The 20,654-nt window shown below is 41.0% G+C and overlaps 1 protein-coding gene across 2 annotated transcripts in view; it reads left to right on the forward strand.

Annotated features, from left to right (window-relative positions):
- Positions 1 to 20,654, forward strand: part of DAAM1 (dishevelled associated activator of morphogenesis 1) — a 199,467-nt gene that overhangs the window by 154,108 nt on the left and 24,705 nt on the right. For both annotated transcript variants that reach the window (XM_003408683.4, XM_023546213.2), the window contains exons 16-18: positions 4,246 to 4,352; positions 12,807 to 12,891; positions 20,513 to 20,619. In XM_003408683.4, coding sequence (XP_003408731.1) covers positions 4,246 to 4,352; positions 12,807 to 12,891; positions 20,513 to 20,619 — 299 coding nt within the window. The remainder of the gene's footprint in view (positions 1 to 4,245; positions 4,353 to 12,806; positions 12,892 to 20,512; positions 20,620 to 20,654) is intronic.

The raw sequence follows: 20,654 nt of genomic DNA on the forward strand, positions 1-20,654 counted from the left end.
ATTTAACAATAGTCATCTTATTTTTATGGGAAATTTTCATCTTGAGGTGCTATAAATTCACTTCTTCCTATCCAAGCAGTAAAACGTAGGGCACTAAAAAGAGGGAAAATGAGTTAAGGGTGCTATATTTACATAGTAAAGATTTCATATCTCTGTAGTAACAAATTAGCAACTTACTATCTCAGCGCCACTTCCTGCTCTTTGTCTAAGGTTATCCCTTCTTTAAGCATCCTATTTATCAGCACATAGTATAATATTTCAAGGCCTCCCCACTCTGCTGTAGAGAACAAAGGAGTCCCAGACTCCCGACTCCAGCTTCTCCTTGCTGATAAGTCATATACAAGTCATTCTTGGGGGCCCATTTGTTTCATTCATTGGTATCTTGTGATTTTTTATAAATGCTAAAAGAATTTTCCTTTATTTAAAAAAATTATGCTGTACATCTAATTTTCACATTTAAAAATTACTATAACTTAAGATCTTTATTTCAGTAAATGTGATCCTTAGGCATGGCACGTGAAGGCAGTAGAGATCATTGTAAATAGTGGTTTTTTTCTTAGGACTGAAGTGTAAATTAGAGGTTATAAAACTGGGCTCCATGGTAAGATTTAGTCAGGTGCAAGGTTTTATATTAAATATTAGTGTATACATATTTCTGGAATGGGACCCCCAGCTTTTATCAGGTTTACAAAGATAACTCAGCCTCAAAAAGATTGAGCCATTCATACAAAGGTTGTCACTGTTCAATTGTTATTTTATTGTGGAGGTGTTCCGGTATTATTTTATTGTGCAACCATATCTATAGGAATCTCTCAGACTGGTTCCTGAAAATTCAAGTCCCAACTTCCTATTTATGTTCCAAGCCCTAATTCCTATACCAAAAATCACCTGGAAAATCAGACATCCTGTTAGATGGAGCCAAATATAGTCAAATCTATTATATTTGGCCCCAAGCCAATTAGTCGTGCCTTTATTTATTTCCCTCTGATTTTTGACTGAATAATGTAAGATTTCAAAAAGAATGTTAACTTATTTGTAGTAGACCTGAAAGCATCATTATTTTTAACATGCCCCATCTAATGAAACTCATAAACTTTGTAATTTTATTTACAATGGGCTGATAAAAGGACGCTTAAAGAAGGGAAATCTAGGCAAAGAATCAACCAAGCTCTCCCATGAGTTTCTCAGCCCCGCTTCTGGAAAGACAAGGTACATTACTTAGCTTGTGATTGGCACATTCATAAGGAGCCCTGGTGGTACAACAGTTAAGCACCCAGCTGCTAACCAAAAGGTTGGTGCTTTGAACCCACCAGTGGCTCCCTAGGAGAAAAGACCTGGTGATCTGCTTCTGTAAAGATTACAGCCTAGGAAACCCTATGGGGCAGTTCTGCTCTGTACGATAGGGCTGGTATGGATCATAACTGACCAGACGGCACACAACAACATCATCATCACACTTAAGGGTGCTGCTGGTTACAAATGGGGGATCTTGACCAGCTGTTCTTCAACTCAGCTAAAAGTAGAACAAAAGGGGAAAAAAACGAACTTGATCATCAGGTTAAAGAGGTAATTGTACTATGCAATAGCTATCAAGTATTGAGTTCGTGAATATGTGTCAGGTACTGTACAAAATGCTTTGTATGCATTGTGTTTAATTCTCACGATAATAATCCAGTTGTTAACTTCATTTTACAAATAGACTAAGCCCAAGGCCATACACCCAGTAAATGACAGTTGCCTGATTCCATAGCCCACTACACGAGAGGTCAGAACTTAACTCCAGACAGTGGGAACTTATATTGTGGGATGAGTTACCAAAGAACTTTGTAGAAGTTTGTTCTTTGAAGACCAGTGAGAGCAGGATCTAAATTCAACTAGCAATTGTCTCTAATGAGAGAAGTGGGTTAAAATGACCCTATAGAGTTTATTTCATCAAGTCTTTTCTGCCCCTTGAAAGGAAACCACTTTTACAGGAAGAAGTCCTAAGGGGCCTTGGAAGAGTAGAAAACTTGACAGTTACAGCAGGGACGAAGGAAAATTGTGACATCTAAGGGGAAGAAAGTCTTCTTGTGGTTATCTGTTTTTTAAATGCCATTCTAGAAAAGCAATCTCTCCTTGTATGGGTGGAGCAAGGGGAGGACACATTATGTGAAACAGCTCGTCTGTGTAAAACGGCCTTGGCAGGGCTGCCGAGACCAGCAAGGCCTTCAGGAATCTGCTGAGCAGAATGTTGGTTGTGCAAGCTTTTGGCCCGAAAGCCAGGGTGTGTTTTGCACACCAAAACTTTACTCAGTCCAGCATTGCAAAAATAGGCAAAAAAGCTGTGACTTTCTCATCACACGTCAGTGCCCTCTTTCATTTTGCCTTTCCTTCACTGCATGTCTTTTCTATGAACTATTTCAAGAGGCTGTTGACCTGGTATCCGTGAACAGCCCTGAGGTAGTTGGGACAGGGCCACCAATGGCTCCACACACATGAACCACTTATTGTCTTTGAATTGTGTGTTCTGCCTTTTTCCTTATACCTACCTGTAGCACCCAGAAGGTTAATATTACTGACCTATCTTATTGAACTTGTCTTTTGTTTTTTTTCTTCATCCTTCCTTATGAGAAGACAGGAGATTATTTCCATCCCCCCTCTCACCCCGCCTCCATGGGAGTGGTTTCCCCAAGGTGTTGGAATTGAATGGTATTTTCTTGCTTCAAGTGAAAATTACCATGTTGAGTAAATGGAACCCCTTTTTTTTCTTTTCTCAGGTTAGATCTTTCTGGGGGTGATTTAAGCCCTTTTCTGAATTTGATTCACCACCACTAAAAATTATATAGAGCAAATGTCTTTTTCTTGCACTATCCTGAATGCTTAATACTGTCCTGGTTACTGTATCTTCAGTTAGGCTCTCATCTTCCTCAACTCTCATGATGTTCCTAGGGGCATAAACCATCCCTTACCCTGTATCCTGTATCACTGGTTTCCTTGACTGCTTTGACTTTCCTGTTTGTGGCTGTGATTTCTGAATTGCATGTGTCTGATTTACCTTTTCCATGCTTCTGCCATGGCTGTAGGATTTCTTTGTGAACAGTAACTCCAAGCAGGTAAGTGAGCTACTACCTAAACCTTGCATAATACATATAACACCTTGGCTCACTGTAAGCTTGAAATTTCTTGGTTATCCCATTTGTTTTTAGACAGCATAATGCAATGCCTAGGTAATTCCACACTGGGTTTTCGACTCTTAACTAAGTATCCATAGGGATATACCTGAAATCCCGGCACAAGAGACAATTGAAATTTGATCACATGGTTCCTCTTATTATAAATTCTGTTATATCTCTGTTTTCTAAACTGTTACATTATTCCAGAGCGCTTTGGTTTCCTTACATATTAAAATGTCATGATCTATTTTTAATTGATCCTGAGCTCTAATGAAATCAGACTTGATAACATATCAATAAATAATAATAAACTTCAAGTTAGTCTGTGTTTTTTACTTTGAACTTTTTATTATTATCAATACTTCTGGTGCTCAGTTTACTTAAACAATTTCACATGTAATTTTTTTATGCCTGTTGCACCATACATTATGATTGGCCATTGTCGTTTATGGCTTTCTGTACAGCCACAGTGTATGCAATTCGTGTTTTATTGTTAATTCAAGTAATTGAACTAATGCCTTGAACTGACCCCCTCCCCATTGTCCATCAAGCTCCAGGGTAATGAAAGGTACCATCTGGGCTTGGGAGCTTCATGCTATACTTGGAGACATTGGGGAGGTTTTATTGTTCAGCTTTTTGAGTGCTCAGGATGCAAATGGTTCTGGGGTGAATGGGCCCTGCAAATGGCTGGAGTGGCAATGGCCAGCCTCATTTAAGCTTGATTCATAGTGATAGTTCTTCTGTCAGCTATCCGTAGGGATTTGGGGGACAAAAGGAGGGCACCACTTACTGATAATTTATGCACACTTAGCATCTTTAACCTCAAAACACTTTGTACCTCCAAACAATGCTTTTCAAATGTGGGTGGTGAGCTTCTCTTATTATTTGCCTTTGCAGGCTAGCATTTAGCTCTTGTTTCCATTCCCTACCTCCCTGTACTTCCCACCTCACCGTCTCAGCTTTGCCTCTCTCTGTGTGTGTGTGTGTGTGTGTGTGTGTGTGAGTGCATAAGCAGAAAATGTAAAGAAAACGTTATGTCTGAAGTCCGAATGTCACTGTTGACTTTGATTGATTTCTTTCATGCTTTTTATAGAAAGAAGCAGATGCCATTGATGACACACTGAGTTCCAAATTTAAAGTCAAAGAACTTTCAGTGATTGATGGTCGGAGAGCTCAGAACTGCAACATTCTTCTGTCGAGGTATTGTTAATGCTGAGTAAACGTTTTAGTGGTAGGACCAGCTTTTCTGTTACGTGGCTCAAAACCACATTTGGGATTTTATTTTTTTAAATTGTATTCTTCTGAGATACATTTTTTTGTGTCCTTTATGTTTAAAGTGAGAAGTCTTGTGTTTACTTTTCCTAGTGGAATATATCAGAGCTAGATGGCTAGTGTCTTAGAGTTTAATGTCCTCAGATTTCTAAATTTAAAAATCAGAGCATCCTAAATTGACCCCCCCGCCCCAAGAGCTTGTAAAATGGACTTTATTGACAAAACAGACAGCATTTGACTTTTATTAATAATTTTTTGGCTTTAGAGATATTTCAGCTGTTCAGTAACACTGTCAGGATCATATGATTTTGTTTTATTTTGCTTTCTAATATTACCTTTTGATGCTTAAAGGTTATATGATTCAATTGATCTTTTTTTTTTTTGAACATTTTTTACAACTAAAAAGATATGTAAATCTTAAACCTCAATGAAATGCTAATTTATACAGCTCAGCCCTATTCAAAAATCTTTCTCATAATTAGTGAACCATCACAGCCTTGGAACTTGAAAAGAAGAAAGGAAATTTGTGGGCCTGGAATCTGATTGCAGCTCCAGGCAATGTGTTGGGTTACCCTGGGTATTTCGAGTAGCTTTTCTGTCTCTAGTTTCTTCTTTTCTCTAAAAGAGACTTTCACTCTGGGCAAAGATACCGAATGCTTATAAGGTGAATGAAAAGAATCCTGAGCTTTGGGGTTTTAAAGATAAGTCATACAAGTTGGATTCTGGAAAGAATGTTGCATGTATCTTGAAGCTGGTGTAAGGTGTCTTCTCTTTCAAGAAGAGGAGAGAGGGAAAGCAGTAGTCCTTATTTTTTAGACAGTCTTAGAGCAAATTTCTTTTAACACTAAGAACTACAGCTTGGTTTCCATTCAGTATGGAAGCTTGATTGCTAGCCAGGTGTATATTTATTACTTTAGGAAGCAAATGTTTCTTTTAGTGGAAGAGTAATTGAAGCTTAGTGAGATCACTGAATTTTAATACAACTAGTAAGGTAACATGAACCGTCCTGTTAGCGTTTCATTTCTGCCTCTGGCTGGATGCTGTGTACATGGCCAGGCCCTATATTTATTCCTGCTTTAGCTCAATGAACACACGGTCAGGTTAGACAAAATATCAGCCTTAGGAAGATACCGCTGAAAATAATTTGCAGGTCTACTTATTTTTTTCGGTAGTGTATACAAAAGTTGTCTTTTTATATAAAAAATTCATACTTAATAACGAAATAAAATTTGGGAGACTTCTTTTTTTAATCCTAGAATTTCTCCCTTTTAGACTCTGTATATATTTTGTGCTTTTGTAGTCCAGATGAACACTTTCAAACAACTTGACAAAGAAATCTATTACTCTGAACCTCAGTCACATTTATATGCCTAAAAAAAAAGATATGCCTGTGGGAATAAAAAAAGCTATGATGCAGTTTCTCGTAGACAGATATTCTCAATACTAGGTGCCAACCAGAATAATTACACTAGTTATAGATAAGCTTATAACTCTCTCTGGCAAATTTCCCATCCCATTATAAAGAAAAAATTATTTCATATTTGTGGTATGTAATTCCCTTGCTACCTCAAAAGTGTCAGAGTGTCAGGTGACATAGAGCTTGAATGCATCTAAGCTTTCCCTAGAAGAAAATTGTAAGAAGTGTCTTGTATCTGTTAGGTTATCGATTAGAAGCCAATTTATTAAGTGTTATTACAGTGAGCACAGTTAATAGGTGTATTATGTATAACAAAGTAGTTTGGAGTCCCAGTTGACCTTTTAGTAATTGAGCCTTATTGATTAGGTTCTGAAACCTTTCTCACAGAGGATTCAGTACCACACATGGTTTTCTGGTTGGTGGTGACTAGTTTTACTCTCTTGTCAGGAAAGCATATGACTTGTACATATTCTGTAGAAATGATAAAAGAAATTAAGCAGTTTTAATTTTAATTTGTTTTTATTTTAACCAGTCAGTAGTTTCCCTGGCTTTCTTTCTACCCTTTTCATCAGTAATGCATTACCACACATAAAAGGAGCTAGGATCTTAATTGGGGGGGAGTTGGGGGAGGCTAATATGAAAGTATATTTGAAACCTTTTTCTTAGACAATCACCACTGTGGAGTTTTTTTTTTTTTTTTTTTTTTTTGCCTGGCACTATGCTGGGTGCCATATATGTCACTGTTAAGGAGTAGATACTCCAACTACTCGTGACCCTGTAGGACAGAGTAGAACTGCCCCATAGGGTTTCCAAGGCTGTAATCTTTGCAGAAACAGACTGCCACATCTTTCTCCTGAGGAGTGGCTGGTGGGCTTGAACTGCAGGACTTCAAGTGGTCTGACCAGAAGGAGAAGGGGGAGTGCATCATAGTGAAAGAGGGGCCCCAGCAGGGTTTACCAGAGTGAGCCTTGAAGGGTGATCACAGTTGCATAGGCAGAGGGCAAGGGGGAAGCAATTTCAAGCAAGGCATGCTGCAGGAGCAAAGGCATGGAAAGGGAATAAGCATAGCTAATAAAGAGAGCCCTGCGATTGCAGCAGAGAATTATCTGTTGGATTTCATGAGATTAAATACGTTATATGGGGCTGGGCAAGAGAGCCAGAAGTCCATACCTAGTGCCTTTCTCAGGGAGTGAGTCAGCCCAGGTTCAAGTCATAACCTCCTCCTCTATAAACTGGAGATAATGAAAGTAGTAACCTTACAGAGCACCTGCACAGGACAGCAGCTAAGTTAATGGTAGCCCATGTAGGTACTCATGGGATTGAGAATCCGTGCAGTTGGTTCAGGAGGAGAACAGCATTTGTTTTAATAGGGTTTTAAGATTGGTCTCAGGGGTCAGCAGAATAGGTTGGAAGGGGTCAAAAGCTGAAGACAGGGACAGCCATCAGCCCGAAGTCTCTTTCAGTTGTCCAGTTGAGACATGATGAGGAGCAGAATTAAGAGACATGAAGAAACCCTCAGTTGGACTTGATGATGGATTTTAGCATGAGGGCAGTGAATAGGAATGTTTCAAAAATGATGTCAAGATTTCCTTCCTGTGTACACTTTCTTCTTTCCTGCTTATTTCATTCCCAAAGCCTGGCGAACCTCTCTATTTCTTATCTTTCTAACTCTAGGAATTTATTTCCCAGCAGCGAAGTCACTGCGCCAAATTCCTCCACAGTGAAAGCCTTGTGGTGTGTTCCATGAAGTGTATTTTAGTAAGTGCATAGGCACTCAGCATGTGGTTATCCTTTAAAGCTCTTCCTTACCCACTTGATACAAAAGTTAGTGGTACCTTTGGTCAGGGACATCTGCCATAGACTTGTCTGGAGCCAGGCAGGTTGTGGGAAGGATCCTGTGCCAGAAATCAAGGCAGGGCACAGGCACGGGCCCTTCTCATGCCCACACATGTGGGTTCCCAGGGTGAGCAGCCAAGATGAGTTGCAGCTCTTGGAAAGGGACTGCTTAGAGGGTGTGTGTAAAAATGGTGTGGTACAGGTATCTGACCTCCTCTAATTTCACAAGAGGGAAGGATAATCAAGATCAACAGCCCATGGCTGATTGCTCTGAGGTGGAAGTCAGACATGCTTCCTCTCGCCAGCCATTTTTACCAATTCTGACACCATCTGTCCCTCCCATGGGACATCCCACTTCTCTGCTAAATTCGATTTGTTGCAGTGGCTACACAGGACTCACAGGCAATACTCATGATTATGGGGTTTATTAAGGAAGTAACAGATTACAGTTCAGGTTCAGGAATGCTCAGGGTGCAGTTACTGGATCAGAATAGCCTCTTCTAAGTTGTGCCCACAGGCAGGCCTCTCTCTGGGCCATGGCCCCGCCACCCAGCCTCTGCCCTGGTCGAACAAGTGTTACAAAGCTCTTTTAGCTCTGCCGATAAGTGCCCAGAGGCACCCCACTCCACCAGTAGGCCTCGGCCCAACGGCACTCAGCTCTAGTGCAATGGGTCAGCTAACCTAGCTCCACCAAGTGCCCAGAGGCACCCTACTCCACCAGCAAGCCTTCTGCTCAAAGGTACTCAGCTTTCACGCTCTGTGAGCTTCCCATGTCATTTCCTTCTGGTCTCCTGCCTCTGCTGCCACCATTTTTCTGCCGTCTCCAGTGTTACAGCTCTCCCTCTGTCTTCCACGTTACAGCTCTTACTGTCTCTCTCTCAATGTCTCCCTTTAAGCCTAGCAAGATGGCAAAACTGACCGATCCCCTCATTAGGATTCCATACACTTATTTGCATGGTCCTACCCAGCCATTTGGTAGGAGTTACAAAACCATGATGAGAAAGGCCATTTTAAGGCAATCCGTGGCACCACAGTGGGAGTTTGCAGTGGTAGCACCAGGGCATCAGGGACAATGCCTTTCTCGGAGGGGGAAGAGTAGAGTGGACACACAATACCTTACCTTACAATGAGATGGCTTAAACCAACCCCTGGCCTTTGGCAGAATGAGCCACAGCTTTTCTTCTGCGTGTACATAGATGACATATAGCTATTTAAAACGTACTCGATTTTATTTTCTAAAACAGACCTCTTTTCTCCCCAAATGCTCCCCTCTAAAAAAAAAAAAATACAGTTTTATGAGATGTTGTGCCGTTGTTTTTTTCCAGATGCTCACTTAACGTGGCAGCCTGGGTGTAGCAAACCACAAAAAGCCACTTCAAAGTAGGGGGATTTGGCTTAAATCCACAGAAGTAGAGCTAAGGCTGAACATTGATCTAGCCATCCATCCTTAACTCCTTTTAATTATGCCTGGATGTTCCAATTCTCCTGGCCAATTTTGGAAATACTTGAGTAGAGCAAGGTGAAGTTAAATAGTATTTAAGATGCCTGGTTTGTTTCCTGCCTCATATAAGAACATTGAAGCAGGTGTCTCCAAAGTTGCTACCCTCCAGCACACCAGAACACTGCCAAGCTTTAAAAGCAATTAAGAGGTTAGAATTGGTAGGGTCCTTAAATTACAGAGATTAGAGACTCATTCTGTGGATGACAGATGAGACTAAGAACTCAGCAATGTATAGAACAACCCTCCCCCCACCGCCCCAGAGGGCAGCATATCCTTCTCCCCTTTCCTGAAAGGTACAGTTTCTTTGTCTGATCCAACTGGCCACGTGCATGGTGGCATGTTGACAAGTAGATTTTCTTAAGTACCATCCGTTAATGTCTCAAGTCTCTTTGTGGACCACATGAAGAGAAACCAAAATTTTTATGAATTAGAGCTAGTGTTTATTCCAGACAGCCTCTGGGGGTTGAGAAGCATAAATATATACAATTTCAAAAGCAAGAAGTTCTGCCTTCCATATGGGGAGCTAATGAAATGCAAATCTGATACTTCAGTTATTGTTCTCACTCTGATTTTCAACTCCTTCTCTTTTAAATGCAAAGCAGAAGGGCTTAGCAGAGCTGCTGCACCATAAAATGGTTTCTTCAACTCAGTGTGAAAAGGACACAAAACTAATTTATTTTTCTTATGAGCAGAGCACTTCTTGGGATGACTATAGATGCTCCCACAACCATTTGGTTTTCATTAATGGTAGTTAAAACCTTCCTTGGAATTACTCTTCATTGGCTTTTTGTGGTCACACCATGGTGTTTGCACTTAAATTGGCTCAAGAGCCTTTAAAAAACCAGTTGCCACTCATTCAGTTGTGAATCTTGGCAACCCCTATGTGTGTCAGAGAGAATTATGCTCCCTAGGGTTTTCAATGGCTGATTTTTCAAAAGTAGATCACCAGGCCTTTCTTCTGAGGCTCCTCTGGGTGAATTCTATTCTCCATCCTTTTGTTTAGCAGCCAAATGTGCAACCATTTACAGCACTCAGGGACTCTTCAAGGGCCTTTAGTGTCATGGAATCTAGGGTGACCTAGAGCATATGCAGTTGAGACCTTGATTCTGTGACACAATTTTTCCTCCTGTTGTACTTTACTCATGTCAACTTAGCTAAATTGTCTTCCATCTTGTGATGTCCTGGTGAGAATGTTCATGAGGCAAGGATTGCCCCAGGAGTGATGACAAACAATTTGGAGAAGTCTGCCCACGTCCAGGATTGCTGTGTACAGCACGGGAGTTACCATGGTACCGGAAACTGGGACTGGATGATAGAGTGGGTCTTATTTTTTAACATGGGCAATTTGACATTTTGCCTAGATACTGTCTTTCGATTTAAAAACATGAATTAGAAAAGAATGGTAAAAGTGCAACCAAACCAAATAAACAAAACCCATTGCCATTGAGTTGATCCCAACTCACAGCAGCCCTATAGGGACGGAGTAGAACTGCCCCATAAGTTTCCAAAGAGCACCTGGTGGATTCAAACTGCCAACCTTTTGGTTAGCAGCCATAGCACTTAACCATTACGCCACCAGGGTTTCCATAAGTGCAACAGGATTCCCAAATTTGTTCCTCCCCTTTCTTCCTTACTGGCATATGAAACAACATTCAGTTTAAATAGTAGGGTGGATGATTTTAACAAAGTCATGTCAAAATCTAGAGGAGAGGGCAAACCAGAGCTGTATACAGTGGGATGTGGCTTGTCCAGCCCCACCTGGCGGTTTCTTCCTCTTTCCATGGCTTTGTGCCCCCTGACACATGCACTTATCCCCCTCCCCCCCCCGACACACATACACATGTACATACTCATTTGGCCCTCGTTTATCTATGAAACCATGGGCGAATGTGCCGTTCACAGCACTTTGTGTCAGGAGTGTTTCAGTTTGTCATTTGATTCTCCCAAAGATCATAACCACCTTTAAAATAAGGATCATATCTTCCAGTTGCTTTTTTTTTTTTTTAACTACACCCTGGGCCTAATAGGGGTTGTACACTGAGAGGAAATAAAATAATGGGTATGAGAATGCTTTAGGACATACAATAACCATATTATAAGCACTCTTTAAGGATGAGATGACTGTACCTTAATTAATAAGGTTTTAAAAGTACTGCTTTTTTTTTTGTAGAAAAAATCAGCTGCCGTTGAGTCAGTTCTGACTCATGGTGACCCCATGTATGTCAAAGTAGAACTGTGCTCTCTAGGGTTCTCAGTGACTAATTTTCAGAAGTAGATTGTCAGGCCTTCCTTCTGAGGCACCTCTGGGTGAACTCGAACCTTCAGCTTTTTGGTTAGCAGCCTAGTGTGTTAACCATTTGTACCACTAGTTCACTGAGTCCGTTCTATGGCTAGGCATCTTATGCTAAACACTTTACACACATTACTTAATTAATCCTCACCAAAATTCTTTTTTTTTTTTTTTTGACCTCTGATGTAGTTGTTATTATCCCTGTTTTACAGATGAGGAAACTGACGCTTAATAAAAATGTTTTCCAAAGGTCACACTGACCAGTAAGTGTCAGAGCATGGATGGGGGCCCAGCTGGCTGATGCTAAGACCTCTGCTTTCGAATGTTAACATATGGCATGTGTACATCTTGGCTCTGTACTTGTGTATTTGTGTTTCTCTATTTCCCATGCCAAATGTGATTCTTCTTGAAAAGCAAAGAATATAAGAACAGATCAAGTGTTGGTAGTATGTCACCTTAATGGCTGTAAGGAAGTAAGATCTTAAAAGTAAGTGTGTGTCTTATGCTTACAAATAAAACAAAGGAATGATTCTATTGTCACAGCTAATAATTAAATTAAGATTTCTTTGCCCTGGTTAAGACAGTTTGTGGCATCTGATAAATACAGAAAATGGATATGTGTTTTTGATTAAATTCTTCCCTTTGAGATATTAACTAGGAAAGTAATATTCATAAAAAGAGTTTGGCATTGACAGTCAACAGTTGTGGGTTCTTGTTAGGTCCTACCACCGTCATATGTTTGAACTTGGACAAAGCACTTAATCAGTCTCAGTCTGAGTTTCTTCATCTGCCAAAAACATGATCATCACAGTTACTTTGAGGCTCAAGTGAAATAATGTATGTGAAAAATGCTCAACTATGAAGTACATATATGTTTTATTTTGTATATTAACTCTTGCCCAAATTTTTAACAGTAACATATAACCTTCTAAAAATCCCTTTTTAACCTGATAACACATTTTCAACACTCCTGACATATAATCAAGTTAAGAATTCCATTCTCCCACTTCCCCTGCAGTTCTTGGATACTATACGTAAAAGAAAATGATTGCGTTTTCCCTATTTCTAATCTTCCAGTCCCTTGTTAAGGAAACTAAATGATAGAACATAACAGCTTTGTTCTCCTGTGTCAGCAGAGCATTACAAAGCCCCAAAAGAATGTTAAAGCCATTTCAAAGCACTATTTTTAGGTGAAGTATTGTCAGGAAATAAATTTTCACTGAGAGATTTTGGAAAAACTACTTGAAAACCAGCAACTGGGGCAGCAAAATGAATTATCATATATTAAATTTTAATACTCCAGCTGATATTGTTAACAACAAAATATTCTTTCTCCAGGTTAAAATTATCCAATGATGAAATCAAACGGGCAATTCTAACCATGGACGAGCAAGAAGATCTGCCCAAGGACATGCTGGAACAGGTGAGCCACCAGTCATGTCCCAAAGCATAAGTGACAGCTGACTTCCAATAAGGAGCGGGCTTTTGAGAAAATCTGGTTGTTGCTGGTGGAAGATTTCTTCATCTCTGAACTGAAGGTGTTAAACCAAAGGTTCCATATGGCTATATTAAGAGACTTTCTGACTTTATTCTCTTTTTGCTCCTCAAAATAAGAAAGAACATCGTGAATCTATCCACTGGTTAGGACCCTTAGCGTCCACACGGCCAGATTCTGTCTCTCACGCTGCAGTTATTACGCTTCAGTTGTTTGCTGTTGTTCTTAGGTGCCATCAAGTTGGCTCCGACTTATAACGACCCTATATACAATATACAATAGAATGAAACATTGCCCGGTCTTCGCCATCCTCACAATCGTTGCTATGTTTCAGCCCATTATTGCAGCCACTGCGTCAATTCATCTCGTTAAGCGTCTTCCTCTTTTTCCCTGACCCTCTACTTTTCCAAGCGTGATGTCCTTCTCCAGGGATTGTTCCCTCCTGATAACATGTCCAAAGTACGTAAGATAAACTCTTGCCATCTTCCCTTGTAAGGAGCATTCTGACTGTACTTCTTCCAAGACAGATTTGTTGCTTCTTCTGGCAGTCCACAGTATATTCAATATTGGTCGACAATACCATAATTCAAAGGCATCAATTCTTCTTTGGTCTTCCATATTCATTGTCTAGTTTTCGCATTCATATGAGGCTATCGAAAATACCATGGCTTGGGTCAGGTGCACCTTAGTCCTCAAGGTGACATCTTTGCTTTTTAACACTTAAAAAGGTCTTTTGAAGCAGATTTACCCAGTGCAGTACTTCATTTGATTTCTTGAGTGCTGCTTCCAATGGGTGTTGATTGTGGACTCAAGTAAAACGAAATCCTTGACAATTTCAATATTTTCTCTGTTTGTCACTTTGTTATTTATTGGTCTAGTTGTGAAGAATTTTGTTTTCTTTATGTTGAAGTGCAATTCATACTGAAGGCTGTAGTCTTTGATCTTCATCAGTAAGTGCTTCAAGGCCTCTTCACTGTCAGCAAGCAGTGTTGTGTCATCTGCATAACGCAGATTGTTGATGAGTCTTCCGCCAATCCTGATGCCCCATTCTTCTTCATATAGTCCAGCTTCTCAGATTATTTGTTCACATACAGATTGAATAATTATGGTGAAAGGATACAACCCTGACGCCCACCTTTCCTGATTTTAAACCATTCCCTTGTTCTGTTGTCTGTGTCCAGGTTCCGCGTGAGCAGAATTAAGTGTTCTGAAATTCCCATTCCTCGCAATATTATCCATAATTTGTTATCATCCACACAGTGGAATGCCTTTGCATAGTCAATAGAACACAGGTAAACATCTTTTTGGTATTCTCTGCTTTCAGCCAAGATCCGTATTACACGATCAGTGATATCCCTTTTTGTATGTCCTCTTCTGAACCCAGCTTGATTTCTGGCATTTCCCTGTTGGTGTCCTGGTGCAACCATTTTTGAATTATCTTCAGCAGAATTTTAATGATACTGTTCGGTAATTTCCAAATTCTGTTGGATCACCTTTCTTTGGAATGGGCACAAATATGGATCTTTTCAAATCAGTTGATGAGGTAGCTGTTTTCCATATTTCTGGGTATAGATGAGGAAGTGCTTTCAGCGTTGCATCTATTTGTTGAAATATTGGCATTTCAACAATTGGTTCAAAAATTGATATTCCGTCAGTTCCTAGAGGCTTGTTTTTCACCAATGCCTTCAGTGCAGCTTAGCCTGCTTCCTTCAGTACCATCAATTCTTGATTATATGCTACCTCCTGAAATGGTCAACCAGTTCTTTTTGGTACAGTGACTTTGTGTATTCCTTCCATCTTCTTTTGATGTTTCCTTCATCGTTGAGTATTTTGCCCATAGCACCCTTAAATATTGCAACTCAGGGCTTGAATTTTTTCTTCAGTTCTTTCAGCTTGAGAAATGCTGAGCATGTTCTTCGCTTTTTGTTTTCTAACTCCACGTCTTTGTGCGTTTCATTATCATACTTTACTTTGTCTTGTCTAGTTGTCATTTGAAACCTTCTCTTCAGCTCTTACCCCATATCTTCCATGCTCTTTAGCTGCTCTACATTCAAGGCAAGTTTCAGAGTCTCTTCTTATACCCATTTTGGTCTTTTCTTTCTTTCCTGTCTTTTTAATGACCTTTTGCTTTTGCCTCACTAGACTGTATAAATCTACAAACTTTAGTAGGAAACTACATTTCCCAGGGATATCTAGAACCTCACTATCTCTGTGAGATCACGGGCCATTTAACATAAACTGATTCATTACTACATCCTTAAAACGCTAAGAATGGTGTCTTAGCTCACCATTCCCATAACCACAAAGCCGCTGTTAATGCCCCAGCACTGTCCTCTACATCTAAATCCTCATATGTGAGATAAGGCAAGGTGGGTTGTAAATTTTGGGGGGCTATTTTTTTTTTTTTTTAAGCCTTGTGTTTTGTAATTTGTATGGCACCCTCTTGTGTCATAAATGCCAATAAATTCAAATGCCAGGGCTAGCGAGTAGGCAGTTTCACCCGCAGTCAGTACACATCCTTGTCCATGGTATGTGGACATAACTGTTATTAGCCATGGCAAGGCATCAAGTCTTATGTGGTGGCCTGGTCTCTCTTCCGGCAGTACTTCTACAATAAATGCTCTCTTTAGTCACTCTGGCTGTGTCACATGTGGTTCAGTGGCTTTGTTCATTTGTCCTCCAAATGACAGTGTTGTTGAACTTGCAGATATTCTGGGGATTATCACCTGTCTCTGCTCACCCACCCCTTGGTCTAGACCTAAATTCTTCTTCTCTGCCCTTTCTGTCTCACTGTCCTGGGGGCCAAATCGTATTCTGAGTGGTTTGGGTCAAGAGGTCTGTGTTTGTGAGCCTCAGGTCCACGTGGGACCAACCATGGCAGTAAGCGATCACGGATTCTGGCCGAACTTGAGATTTCTTCTGTAGGTGTGCTTCAGCTCCTTGTCCTAATTGGTGAGCCTGGGTGTGCTCAGCTCCCAAGAGCAGGCTAAAGGGCTGTTTTGCACTGCTGATAGTGATCTTGGTGGAGAGGCTGCTATGGGTGGCATGCCTGCTCGTCTGCCTGTGTATTTTCCACAGTGCTCACTGTTCTAAAGGGCCTCAGACACAAAGCAGGAAGGAGTGATGTGTTGTGTACACCGTTACCACACCTCAAAGGGACCTTCCCCTCCCTGAAACCTCTACAGCTGGGATTGTCCTGAGGGAAAACCCTGACACTTAGCAGTGGGAAGTTTTCATGTTGTCTTTTAAAAGTGTGAGTTAATATTCAAAATAGTTAATTCTGTGTTTAAAATTCAGATGCCTTGTGTGTGAGTAGTTTAAAGTAATTCTTAAACCTAAACATTTTTTAGAGTGTTGTCACAGTGCCTTCACACACTCTCCCTCCCCTCTTTGTACACCAGTCAAAACAGGTCTCTGCCCTGAAAGTGTGGAGCCCTGCTGCCCTCTACCCCTCCCTGGCTCAAGGGTGACCCACATCCTAGTTGTTGAAGCAGGTGGTGCTCACCCAGAGTGAAGAACTGTGCATGAAGCCACCTACAGTCCTTCGGCCTTCAGCCCTGTGGACAAGGTCCTATGTTTAAATTCCACACGATCTGTTTACTGTGAAATTACATCCAGCAAAATTCCTCCTTGAGGGAATGGATTTCAAAATCCTGCCAAAAGGGCTTGTAGTGCAAATAGAATGTACTTCAAATAAATAACATGTAAGAAAATCATTCTACTGAAGCTGAGTCTTGCCAAGGATATTTTTGACCTGGTCTTTCCTGATAACTCTGTACGAGTTCCACTCTTTGATCATCTCCCACACTCTTTGCAGACAAACACGGAAACTAGCATCTCCTTACTCCTATTGCTGGTTTGCTTTGGGCCACATTCATTCCCTCCTCTCCCACTCCTTTTAGCTGCTGCTGTTGTCTCCCTCAAGTTCCCGGGGTGGTGCAAATGGTGCCCCCCCCCACCCCCGCCCCGGCTACTAACAGAGAGGTTAGCAATTCGAACCTACCCAGCAGCACCACAGGAGTAAGGCCTGGCAGTCCAATTCTATAAGATTACAGCCATTGAAAAAAAAATTTTTTTAATTAACTTATTAAGCTTCAAGTGAACATTTACCATTCCAATCAGTCTGTCACATGTAAGTTTACATACATCTTACTCCCTTCTCCCACTTGCTCTCCCCCTATTGAGTCAGCCCTTTCAGTCTCCCGTTTTGTGCCAATTTTGCCATCTTCCCTCTCTCTCTATCTTCCTATCCCCCCTCCAGTCAAGAGTAGCCATTGAAATTTCTATGGAGCTGTTCTACTCTGTGGCACACAGGGTTGCCAGAAGTCAGAATTGACTTGACGGCAGTGAGTTTGGTTTGTTTGTTTGTTTTATTATTGTTTTTCCCCTCAGATGAGATCAACACACTACTTTTGTTTTGAATGTGTACGTTTCTCCTTATTCCCCACCATTTGTAAAAGTCTTCCTTCATCTGTTAAAACTGTCCACACAGTCTTTTCCTCCTCTCTCCTTTCAGGGACGGAGCCTTTAGCATGTGCCTTTTACTGTGATCTTGTAAAAAGCAACAGGGAGCTAGTGATTGTAATATCCTGTTACCCATGGGCTCAGCACAACTAGTTGGGGTGGAGACTGGAGTGGGTGCTAGAGGAAGTTTGTAAGTCTGTGAAAGGATCTCTGTGATCAGAATGGATTTTCTTGCCCCATAGGTAAAAATCTAAACTACGTCAAGAAAAAAGCCTTTTTTTCCCTTTCCTCTTACTTTTCTTTTTCCTTGCCCTGCTGTTATTCCTCCCCTCACTGAGAAGGAGCTAAAACATATATATCCTGTCCTGTGTTACAATTTGAACATAAATGCCTAGATTCTGTCAGGCTGGAACTCCTGCAGTTTCTTGCCACCAGACCTGTGAAATCCCTAGCATTCACTTCTGTTTCCCACTGCCCTTCCATCCCTTTAGGAAAGAAGGAATGTCCCCTGCCTCTGCTCTGGCCCTATTCCTTACCTCTCTAAGGGGCCCAGCCAAATGACTGTCCCCTCTCCTCTGAATCTTCAGCCTCTCCCTCTTGTCCAGTTTCTCTCTTTTAATACTTAATTTGTTGAAGTCTCAGCCTTTGAAGTATGCATATGTGTGCATGCGTACACGTGTGCACATATACACACACACACAAATTAAAAAACCTCAAGCTCCATCTAGCTACTTCCTCTCTTTCCTGACACAGCCAAAGTTCTTGAAAGCTTGTCCCCACTCACCTCCTGCTCACTCTTCTTTACCTGACAGTCTGTCTTCCTCACCTCCCAAAAGCTGCTTTCACTAAGGATACCCACAACTCCTTGTTGCCAAAGCCAGCAGACACTTTGCCGTCCTTATTGTCCTTGATTTTTTGGTGGTGGTTGACACTGTTGACTACTTCCTATGATGAAATGCTGTCTTCCCCTGGCCCTGTGACTCCACATAGGCCTCTCTGGCTACCCCTTCATTGCTTCTTTTGAAGGTTCCGCTTCTCCCTGTTCCCATTCCTTAAATGTTGGGTTCTCTCCTGGCCCTGCTGTTTTTCTTTTCACAATTCCCCTGATTATCTTACATCCGTGCATTCGGTAACCCGCCTTTCACAACCAACACTAATTTGTTGTCTTCCATACAGATCTCTTCAGCATTTCATTTATCCAGCTACCTTTCCTGGAAATCACTGTTGGTTCTCTCTAAACTCACCTTCTCCCCACTCCACCCCACCTCCAACCATCTCTTCCTCAGTTCCCTATTACATTCTGTATACTTTGTTGCCTCTACCAGAAACCCAGACCTGGTCCTTGACTCCTCCTACCTTGCCTACAATCAGTGCATCAACAAGTCAGGCCAGGAGGTGCAAAGAGTTAACATACTCAGCTGCTAATCAAAAGGTCGAAAGTTCGAGTCCACCCAGGGGAACCTCAGAAGAAAGGCCTGATAATCTACTTCCAAAAAATCAGCCATTGCAAATCCTATGGAGCACAGTTCTGGCCTGACACACAGGGGGTCACCACGAGTCAGAATTAACCGAACAGCAACTAGCATTAAATGCCTCAAGAATCTCTCCACTGGCCCCACCCAGTCCAGGCCACTATTAGTTCTCATCTGGATTATTGCACTAATTGCCTAATTACACCCCTGAACACTTCTGATCCTTTTTAATTCTTTCTCCATTTTGCAAGTATGGCAATCTTTTAAAAATGAAAACTCATTCCACTACTTAAAATCTTTGTTATATCCCAAAAACCAAACCAAACCTGTTGCTGTTGAGTCTATTCCAACCCATAGCGACCCTATAGGGTGGAGTAGAACTCCCCCCATAGGGTTTCCAAGGAGCGCCTGTTGGATTCGAACTGCTGACCTTTTCTGATTAGCCGCCATAGCTCTTAACCGCCATGCCACCAGGATTTCCTGTTATATCCCAGTGCCCCCCAAATAAAGTTTAAACTTATAAGGCCCTTGACTACTTTCCCTGCCTCATTTCTTGCTACTCCCTGACGTCACCTGCTGTCCCTCCCCAGGCCCTGTCACAGCCAATCTTTCACCTGCCTCAGTGCTGTGCTGTGCAGTCTAGACCCTGGGACACAAACATGCACTCTCCTTGGAACATATTTCCAACTTCTTACTATTCATCTCTTACCCTGTAATTCCACTTCACTTTCTCTGCTTCTGACACCCAGATTAGCTGCTTTAGATCTTCTGTGTTCCCTCAGTTAAATCCAATAAACATTTGCAAACCTACAAAATGGACCATCATGTTATACGGGGAATCTCAGAGTTCAGGGGGTCACTGTGTTTAAATTTAAAAACAAAAGGGGGCATCTGATTTCAAAAATAGCACAAGGCACAGGCGTGTGCATACACGTGCACGGGATTGTACCTTCAAAGGAAATCATACATTCAGAAGTCCTTTTTCAACTTTAAATATCGTTACCATTTTTCCTACATTTCATGCACAATAAAGTATAGGATCAAAAACTTCAAATCCCTGTCTTCCAACTCTATATGGAGCAACCAAAGGGGAGATGGAAATAAATAAGTTGGACAAATAAGCAAATCGAATGGAAAATACACATAGAATTACTCATTCCAGCATGATGTAATAGAAAAAAGGAAAGTTGGGAGTCTAGAGACCTGGGTTCTATTTCTGATGATGACATGAACTCGCTTTGTAATCCTGAGTGAGCTGCTTAATCTCTCTGGCCCTCAGTTCTATCTCCTAGAAAGAGAGGGTTGAACTAAATTATTTCTAAGGCCTAATGGTCTAGGCAAAGTGTGTCCCGGTAATGAACTTCCATAATTCTGATTTGAGAAGCAATATCCAATAGAAAGGTGTCAGGAATGAACCTATTTGGCTATGTTCAGGTAAAATGACAAGCTTTAATAATTTCTATCATATCTTAATAATCACCTGTGAGCAGAGCTTATAAATTTTTAACAAAAGTTAAAATTTCATCTTGGACAAATTAACTGAAAGGGTAAAAATATTACTGCAGGAATTTAAGTTATAAACCTCAGTCTTAATATTTGCATGTATTTTTTAGCTCTTGAAATTTGTTCCTGAAAAAAGTGACATTGACCTCTTGGAAGAACATAAACATGAACTGGATCGGATGGCCAAGGCTGATAGATTCCTTTTTGAGATGAGCCGGTGAGTTTGCAAATACTTTAAAAAATGCCACTTAC

Source organism: Loxodonta africana, chromosome 10 (assembly GCF_030014295.1).
Source record: "Loxodonta africana isolate mLoxAfr1 chromosome 10, mLoxAfr1.hap2, whole genome shotgun sequence".
In the NCBI taxonomy this organism is placed as follows: Eukaryota; Metazoa; Chordata; class Mammalia; order Proboscidea; family Elephantidae; genus Loxodonta; species Loxodonta africana.